Source organism: Lonchura striata, chromosome 17, assembly GCF_046129695.1.
Source record: "Lonchura striata isolate bLonStr1 chromosome 17, bLonStr1.mat, whole genome shotgun sequence".
In the NCBI taxonomy this organism is placed as follows: domain Eukaryota; kingdom Metazoa; phylum Chordata; class Aves; order Passeriformes; family Estrildidae; genus Lonchura; species Lonchura striata.
This window is the reverse complement of record NC_134619.1, coordinates 6,941,227-6,950,706: the sequence shown is the minus strand read 5'-3', so window position 1 is coordinate 6,950,706 and position 9,480 is coordinate 6,941,227. Positions and strand designations below refer to the sequence as shown.

At 55.3% G+C, this 9,480-nt stretch overlaps 1 protein-coding gene across 1 annotated transcript; it reads right to left on the bottom strand.

The window, feature by feature from the left end:
- Positions 1-697: 697 nt before the first annotated feature.
- LOC110469030 (uncharacterized) lies at positions 698-1,712 on the bottom strand. Its single transcript, XM_021527423.2, has 2 exons — positions 1,679-1,712; positions 698-1,301 (listed from the first exon to the last, which is right to left on the bottom strand). The coding sequence occupies exon 2, from the start codon at positions 1,275-1,277 to the stop codon at positions 885-887; it is 393 nt and encodes a 130-aa protein (XP_021383098.1). The 5' UTR covers positions 1,278-1,301; positions 1,679-1,712; the 3' UTR covers positions 698-884.
- Positions 1,713-9,480: the final 7,768 nt, after the last annotated feature.

Here is a 9,480-nt window from a genome sequence, read left to right as displayed (position 1 = left end):
CAAGAGGTCCTGTCCAGCCCTGTGCTCACCCCAGTCAACCACCAAAGGCTGGAATGGCTGAGCTGGCCTGGGAAAAGGACATTGACCTTTTTTCTGGTCTGCAGAGTGCAGGGCCCTGGCACAATTTTCTTCCTCCCACCACAACTGTCGGTGCCTGGGAGCCTTCCCAAACCCAGTTCAGCCCCATCAAGCCTGGCAGTGGACTGTGCACAGCTTGGGGTGGGAATGGCTGCTCCAAGCTCAGGGCTGTGATGGCAGGAGGGGCGTTGAGCTGAGGGGGGCTCCATGCCACAGAGAGGACACAGCCTGGGGAAGGGGGGGCCTCTGGGGGGGCTGCAGTGCTCTTGCTGCCAATGTTTTACACAGATGCTCATCTTCCTCCAAGAACCGCCAAGCTCAGGTGTCACTAAACCTTGTCCTAAATCCCCAGCTGTGACACAGAAAGGTGCAGATTTGCTGCAAAGCTGGAAGCAGCAGCTTTTGGAGCCATTCACAGGGGTACTGGAGGAGCCCTGGTTGGGTCTCAGGGTGCAGCTTCCAGCCGGGGTGGCACTACCTGCATCATTCAGACCTCTTTATGCAGATGGGTTTTTTTTCACCCAAGGAAGCATCTGGGATTGCTCTGGTGTTTTGGGGGCGACCTGGTTCGGGTCCACAGGTTTATGACAGTGGGGAAGCATAAGAGCAGAGCAGCAGAGCAGGTACGACTGTGACTTTAATGCACAACAGTGACACGCGGGACGCAGTGACAGGAACACTGCCGGGCAAGGTGGGGACTCCCTGGGCACAGCTGCAGCCCACAGCATCCTCCCGTTCTCCGCTCTGCCGTGGTGTCTTGTTACGGGGTCGGTCTCCTTCAATCCCCCGCCTCCAACGACCCTCCCTCATTTCCCTATGCTCTGCAGCAAGAGCTTATTGCTGAGCGCCTTCTGGGCCAGTCTCTCCTCCCGGGACATCTCCAGGAACTCGCGGAGGAGGTGGAAGGTGAGATCCAACGAGTTGGGTTTTCCGTCTCGCCTCTTGCCGGTTTGCAGCGCCCGCCGGGCTCGGGGGGCCGGGCCGAGCTCTGCCCCGTGGAACAGGCACAGTCTTTGGGGCAGGGGATCGGTGGCGGGGACCGGAGGTCTCGGGGCTCCCATCCAGGGCTCCCAGGTGAGCTGTGGGGCCAGGGTCAGCCTGCGGGACGGACCCCGGGGCCACTGCAGCGGGGAGCAGGTCTCCGAGGGCAGGAAGAGCAGGACGAGGACGGAGGCAGCTGAAATCATCCTGACCCGCATCGCAGCCACTTCGGGGCCAGAAGCCTGTAAGAGCAGCCCCCCCCAACCCCGGACCCCCACATCCCCCCCGCTGCGGTCAGGGTTTACTCGAGGGGCTTCACCCCGTTGGGGACCCCCTCCCCAGGGATGAAACCCCCACCCCCCGTCCCTCGGACAGGACCCTTCTGGCGATGGGACCCCCGCGGGCTGGGATCCCCCACCCGCGGACGCGACACCCGTTCTCCCGGGATGGGATCCCCCCGGGCATGAGACACCCTCGGCAGCCGGGACGGGACCCTCCAGCGAGGGGACAACCCCACCCTCCCCCGCCATAGGACCTTCCTCTCCCCGGGACCCCCCGGGCTCGGGACCCCCCCGTTTGTGGCGGGGCTGCCGGGGTGCCGGTGCCGGTGCGCTCTCACCGCTCTCGGCGCTCCGCTCGCTCCGCTCCCGCGCAGGACGCGCCGCTCCGCGCCCCGCGCTTTATAGGGGCGGGGAGCCACGTGATGGGAGCGGGGCCGGGATCTGTCCGCGGTGCTGAACGGGGGGACACCGGGGGGACACCGGGGGGACACCGGGGGGACACCGGGGGGACACCTGGGGGAGCATCGGAGGGGCAGAGGCTGGGCGGGGTCTCGGGTATGTGAGTGCGGGGGTACGTGGGGTGAGGGAGCGGGAGTGATCTGGGGAGTGCGGGGCGTGCGGGGGTGTGTGTGCAAGCGGGCACAAAGGTGTTGAGGGGCGTTTCTCGGTGTTGGGGGTGGAGAGGTGAAGGGGAGCTGGGGGGTGGGAGGGGTGTGAGGTGAGTGTGAGCTCATGAGTGCGCACGACAGAGCCGCAGGGTGTGCCGGGGTGCCTGGGGGTGCAGCAGGACCCGCCAGCCAAGCCCCACACTGCCACATCGCTCGGGTGGTGCTCCTGGCACCTGGGCCCTGGCACCCCCATGGAGCCCCCCCATCCTCTCGGGGTCAGATGTGCCCGTGGCAGAGGGGCACACCGGGCACACGCGTGTGTGCGGGCTCGGCCCCGAGCTCTGCAGCGTTTCACGTCGCAGGGAAAGTTTTCCCGATGGCTCCTTCGGCAGATGTTTGGTGAAGGCAGCCCCGGCTGCTTCCCGGCTCCTCCCAGTGATCCCTCTGCTGCCATCACACAGATGAAACTTCACTGCAGAAGCAAAATGCGCTTCTGGAGCACAATTTGACACGGCACTAAGGCGTGTTCTTCTCCTGGCCTGAGCCTAGCACAGACACACCCCTGGGGGCGCATCCCGGGATCCACGGGCGAGGGACTCATTCGCCTTTCGCTGAACCCTGCTGGAGCCTGCATTGCCAGCCCCTCAGAGCTCAGCAATTACTTCCTTCACCCTGCAGAAGCATTGCTGTCTCTAAAATTAAAATTCTCTCTTGAGGAACAAACTTAAAAGAAGGGGAAAAAGCAAACCAGCCCACATTAGGTAGAACTTGGATGAATGGCAAGAACTCCTCCCATCCTCTTCCACGGCAAGAACCCCATGAAAAACAATGGCTCTGCAGAGTTCTGAGGGTCACTGGAAAGGGCTCAAGAGGTCTGTGGGGGTGGCAAGCCGGGAGTCCCTAACCCCCCACCCCCCCAGCTGCAGAATAACTCCCAGCTGCAGCAGAGCAAGCGCTGGGCAGGCAGGAAGGGGGAGCAGCTGCCTCCTGCTGGCTTTGTGAGCTTTTAAAGTCCCTTTCTTCGCTGAATCATTGAGATCCTATCTCCTTTCCAGTGCTTTCACCCGAGGCTGCTTTACTCCCTATCCCCCATGCCTGACCCCGTGCTGTCCCCTACCCTGATACCAGTGCTGAGCCTGGAGCGCTGCCTGCAGCTCCCAGGGCATCCCCACACCTGCTGGGGGCTCAGGGCAAATGAGACCCCAAAATCCCATGGGCAGATAAAAGCAGCTCCAGCAGTGACTGGATCCCTGCACGGGGAATGGAGCTGCCTCCCCTGTGCTGCCTGGCTGCTCATGGGGGCTCCCAGCATGGTTTTACATCTTCTAGAAATCGTGCTAGCACTTGGCAGGTCCAGGGCATTCAGCTCAGCAATTTTGGCTCCTCCCCTGCATGTGGGGCTTGGCTTTCTCTGAAAAAAATCTTTCTACCCCATCTCCTGGGGCTGCTCTGCAGAAGCAGCACTTGGAGGGGCCAGGGGCTGCGGCAGCGAGAGATGCAGCAGGAGGGGCTGGTGCCCAGAGCATCACTCAGGGGACTTTGGGGGCCACCTTGTCTCAGAAGAGTGAGCCCATGGCTCTGGGCAGAGATTTCTGCTCCTGCTCTGCCCCCATGGCCTGCACTGTGGCTGGTAACCTTTTAGAGAGTTTATCTTTAGGATTAGTCATTTAATTGTTGGAAAGACAGTGATTCTGACAAGCGTATCTTGGACTTGTGTTTTATTTAGGAAGCTCAACTTGAAAAATTAAAAATACCCTGTTTTTCCCCCTGCTCCCTTTATAAATTACTGACAAATCCAGCACTGATGCGCCCTGTGCACCACCCGGGGATTCATTATCGTCACTTTTAGGGCTGTCACTCCCTCCTCCTCTAGTCAGGAATATGAGGAGCGAAGTGTTAATGATGCTTTCAGGGATGCCAAACTCACCCCTGGGCTGCGCTCGCTGCACACAGAGGCACAGCTCCGGGTGGGAGTCGGAGAGGTTCCTAATTAGGTGCTTTTGATACTCGGAGCCTCCTGTCACATGAGCAGCAGCTGCTGCAGCGCCGGCCCTGGCAGCTCCAGCCCTGAGGTGTGGCCGAGCTTCCAGCAGCTTCTCCTGAGGAACAGGTGGGATTTGCCGGCCACTTTCCTCCCTTTGACCCCTGGGGCTGACACCCAGTTAGATCCTTGCCCATCCTCACAAACAGCCGTGCCAGGGTGCAGAAGAAGCTCCGGTGTCCCCCTGCTCCTGCTGTGCTTCTCCATGTGCTGGGTGGAGGTGGCAGCCGTGGGGCTGGTGCTGCCCGTCCCGCTCTGGAGAAGGCATCTCATGGGCTGACGAACCTGAGATTGACCCTGATGTTTCACCATTCTCAGGTTAGACAGTCCTTGAGGTGCCCCTCACTGGGGCAGCTGCCAAACCCCCTGCTGTGTGCCTTGTGCCTCACACCGTGGACTTGATCAGATCTCCCAACCTTTGAAGAATTTGGAGGAGACAAAAAAAGAAGCAGCGCCTTACCTCTGTTGTTATGGTGGAGTTGTGTGTGGGACCCACCCAAACCTCCTCATATTGCCTTGCACGCTCCCAGAGAACCAAGAAATCACAGAACCATTTGGGTTGGAAAAGCCCTCTAAGATCACCAAGCCCAACCATTCCCTCAGCATGGCCAAAAACATCACTAAACAATGTCCCCAAGTGCCACGTCCACACTTCTTTTAAATCCTTTCAGGGATGGCAACCCCAGTACTGCCCTGTGCATCCTGCTCCAATGCTGGATAACTCTTCTGGTGAAGAGGTTTTCCCTAATATCCAAAGCAAACCCTTCCCAGGTGCAATTTGAGGCTGTTTCCTCTCATCCTGTCCCTTGTTACTTGGGAGAAGAGACCACCCCACCCAGCTACACCTTCTTTTCAGGGAGCTGAAGGAAAAATGAATGTTGAAAGCTTATCAATCAAAATGAATGAACTCAGTACGAAATTGAAAGGAAGTGTTTTCCCACTGTTTTATCACTGACAAAGCTCCATGTAAGAAGTGAGTGAGCCTGGAAAGCTGTGAAAGGAATCTGTGATCTGTTTTCAGTCCCTTTCTGGATTTTTTACTTTGGGTCCAAACACCCTCCCACTGCTTCGGTGGGGACTGAGCCAGATGCAGCTCTGAGTACTCCACACACAGCCAAGACTATTCAATAGAGGAGCTCTGGATTTCCTTCAGAGAAAAGGAAGAAAAATCTTTCTGACAGGAGAAAGAGAATTGTGGATCCACTGCCCAGCTTTAGCTTCTCCAATACCTCCACTGGAAATATGAGCAGCTTTGGGGGATTTTATCGTTTGTACTATGGGTTTGCAAAGATAAAAAAAAAAAGGCAAAAGCCAATTAGAATTAGTTTTTCTTAAGCAAGGTGAAGTTTTAGTAAGCTTGGTGCAGACAGTAAAGTATGGCCGAATCCTCTCAATTGGCCCCAAGAAGAACAGTGGAAAATGCTTCTAAAAATAATCAGGAATCATTTGCAGAAGGAAGAAAAAGAGGGCGCAGGGTAGTGCCTGCCTTACCTGTGAACCCAGGACCGGGTCCCCTGCAGTGCTGCCAGCCCTGGCCCCTGTGGCCTGCTCTCCTCCCCCTGCCACCCCCATGCTGTCTTTTATAGCCTTTCTTGTCCCCCAGCTGAGCTGAGCGGGGCCACAGCGAGCTGCCACACTCTCTGCTGGCTTCCTGTTTGCTCATCGAGCGCTGCGGTAAAATTTCCATTACACGCTGGACAGGCAGGGTGGCAGAGAGAGGTGAGGCAAAAAATGGAACCCCAACACGTATCTGTGTTTTAGTGGTTCTCTCAACTCTTTTGAAAATGAGAAAGTGCTGTTAGGTGGAGATAGAGGTGAGAAAGGGTGTCCTGGCAGTGTGGGAACTGAAGGCCATCCTGCAGTCTCGGTCCAGCTGCTCTGGGCTCTCCCTCCCTGTCCCCAGGGGGATAGAGAAGTCCTGCTCCTCACTTCAGCAAGAAGATCTCCTTCCCACCCCCTACCCCAAAAAAGTGTTTCCCAAATGCTGCCTCACTGAATGGAGTCACAAGACAAAGCTCTGTCCTGCTCTGATCAGAGATTGTGGAGTTGTCTGCATCTCTCTTCACTCTATCTCAGCCAGCAATGCATAACCCAGAGAAGATCTGGAGGAGAGCAATTTATTTCAATCTTTTATTTATCCTCATTGTGTGCAGAAGAACGATTTTGCCTGCAAAATAGAGGAGGGCAAAGGGAAAGGAGGAATACTGCCTGCCATGATAATAGGGAGCCTGTCAAAGGATCCAGGCTCTCTGGAGCAGTGTCTCTTGTTCAGGAGGGGAAAGACTCCATGGCTGGAATGAGATGAGCTTTAAAGTCCCTTCCAGCTCCTTGTGGAATTCTATGATTCAACAAACCTAAACTGAAAATTCACTGCAATGAGCAGGGACAACTTCTACTGTCCCAGGTTGCTCCAAGCCACGCCCAACCTGGCCATGAACACTTCCAGCTATGGGGCAGCCACAGCTTCTCTGGGCAACCTGTGCCAGGGCCTTGCCACCATGACAAGGAAGAATTTCTTCCTAATGTCCAGTCTAACCCTGCCCTCTGTCAGTTTGGAGCCATTCTCACTTGTTCCTGTCATCTCACATCCTTGTTCAAAGGCACTGAGGTCGATTAAAGCCTTTTAAATATCTTTGTTTCTGAATGCCTCTGTGGTGGGTGAGCTTGGCCAAGGATCACTATAAGCAGCAGATGGTTTAGATGAGTTTGATTTAAAGTGCTGCTGAAAAAGTTTCCAGTGGCTCCAGGTAAACACCTTCATGTGTGGCCTGTTGGATATATTGGCTGATCGCTGTGTACAACACTGCTTGTTCAACAGCTTCAAAATGCCCCATTTTTCACCACCGTTTCGATATTGACTTCTGAAAACCGCCTCTGCTAACGGAGCAGAGCGTTTGATGCCAGCTCTGACAAATCTTCTTGTTTATAATACACAGAAATTCAGCATTTTTTCAACAATTGGCCAAGATTGTGCCCTGCAGAGCCATGGGCTGGACATGCCAGGTCTTGAAGGTCTGGAGAGCTGTGACACTGCTCATCCAGACCTAGGTCTGGGAGGTGGCCTTTAGGCACAGCCCACACCTGCAATGAATTGCCAAGTTTTCAGATGAGTACTGGGGCCAGCACACAGGTTTCAGCCCACAAGATCTGTATCTTTCTGTACAAACAGGAATCAAGCAGGTAACAAGCTTAAAAGGAAATTGAATTTATCTTCTGACCCATTGTTCCCCTGGCTCCCTTCCAGCCCCAAGAAGCCCACAAGAGGGGCTGCCCCCAGCACTGGAGCTCCGCATGCCATTACCTCAGGCGAGGAGAGATTTCATCTATTTCAGAGAAAACCGAGCCCATCTGCTGCAGAAAGAGAAAACACAACCCGAAAGTCCTCGTCTCAGGTGTTCCTGCCTTGCAATGACTGTGGTTGCTCTTTGATGGTCAAGCAGACATTGTTCTCTTTTTTTCTGTTGGCTTTTTTTTTCTGTTGGCTTTTTTTTTTTTTTTTTAACCGCTCAGGATCTATTTTTAGTGACTAAGGGATGGTGCTCAAGAGGCTCTGCCATGGGTCACGTCAGTGTGGCTTTGGGTCACTCTGGATTCCAGGCAGGAAGGGAAGTACAGCCGGTCCTGGTGGTCCTGCCATGGACAGTGGGACCCCGAAGGTGGTGGGGGGCTCCAGGTGCTGCTGAGAGCAGGAGTCTCACATAGGGGGTTTGAGATTCTATTGATGGCAGGAGGATGAAGGCACTGCCAGAAGTGGGGCTCCTGTCATGGGAGATGGAACCCCAGTAATAGCAGGGAGCTGCAGCTGAGCCCACAGGCACCTTGTGATAACGATAAATCAAATAATTTTTTCTTTTTTTTTTTTTTTTTTTGTCTGATTTAATGAGACACCTGGTTTGCAATGAGAAAAAAAGGGATTTTTATTTTTCGGCCCTTTTCTCCAGTGTCTCCATGTTATGGAGGAAGCATTAGGGAGTGTCGCCACGTGCCACGTTCCTGGCTGGGCTGTCCAGCAGCAGGTGGGAGCTGGAGCAGAGCCTGTCCTGGTCAGGGTCTGTGCAGCGTTGGGCTCAGCCGTGCTCAAAACCCACCACTTTTGTCCTTTTTTAGCTCAAAAACATGGCGTGACCCTGGCGGGATGGTTTGGACTGGTGAAGAGCCCTGCTGCATCCCCCACTCTGCTGTGATGAAGCCTCGTGGCCGGCACTGCTCAGAAAGCCTTAGAGAGATATTTTGGCAAGAAAAGAGTGGTTTTTGTTGCGTTCCACCACCCCAGCCCGTGGCCAGCATGGCCTCAGAGGCTGCGGCTGGGGGGGCAGTGAGGCACAGGCAGAGGGGAGGGAGGGAGGGAGCCGCCTGCCGCCCACGCAGTGTTTCCGACGTGGCATTTGCTACCAGCAGTTTGTCACACGCAAAACAAATTCTGTCTTGTATCCCTGAGACTAAATTCGGCCTGATAGCGCCGGTAATGGCAGCGTGAGGGAGAGGAGCGTGGCGGGCGGACAGGGAGCGCGAGGGAGCCAAGATGGCGCCGTGGCGTGAGGGCAATGGCGGCAGCGGGGGCGGGCGGCGCCAGAGACGGCGTTCGAGGATGAATCAGCCGTGGTCGCCTCAAGCAGGTGCAGTGTGCGAGGAGAGAGGATGCCTCCATATAGGCCAGTGGTAGGAGCAGCCCACAGGGTGGGAAGGGAGGGGATGGCTCCATGTTTGCCATGGCAGGAGCAGTTGCCCGGTGGGAGCTGCTGGCATGGGCACAGGGCTGGTTAGGTGAAGCAAAATAATCACAGAAGCATTGAATATGCTGAGTTGATCCATAGAATATGCTGAAGGGACACATCAGGATCATTGGGTCCAACTCCTGGCCAGGCACAGGACCAAAGTCCCACCATATGCAAGAGCCATAGCCAAACCCTTCTCGAATTCAGACTGGGTTGTCCAGATCTGAGTAAAAATGTGGCTCTACTGGGGAAAGTGTAGATCTGAGGTAAAAGAGGGATCTGTTAAGGAAAAATGGTGACTCCACCATTGCCCTGAGCTGCCTGTTCCAATGTCTGGGCATCCTTTCAGTGAATAAATTTTTCCTAATATGTATTCTAAACCTCTCCTGGCACAATTGTTTCCTCTTGTCCTGTTGCATGTTACCTGAAGGCAAACACCAACAAATGCTGGGGGAGAGGAGGTGCTTTGGCCCCTGGAGTAAGTGACATGTGGTTATCCCATCCCTGGATGCATTCAAGGCCAGGTTGAATGGGACTGGGTGCAACCTGGTCTAGTGAAGATGTCCCTGTCCATATCATGGACCTGGTGACCCACTGCTGCTGACCTGCTGCTCCAGCCTAACCCCCCCGTGCCTGCCTGTCCTGCCGTGTCTGTGCTCATGAGCTCTCCTTCCACCCACACAGGGAACTATTTTTAGCAGACACTAATCAAGTGTCAGTGTTGGCTCTGAGTGTGGCTTTCAGTGGAGGGCTCCTTCTTTCACCAAGTGCTGGCA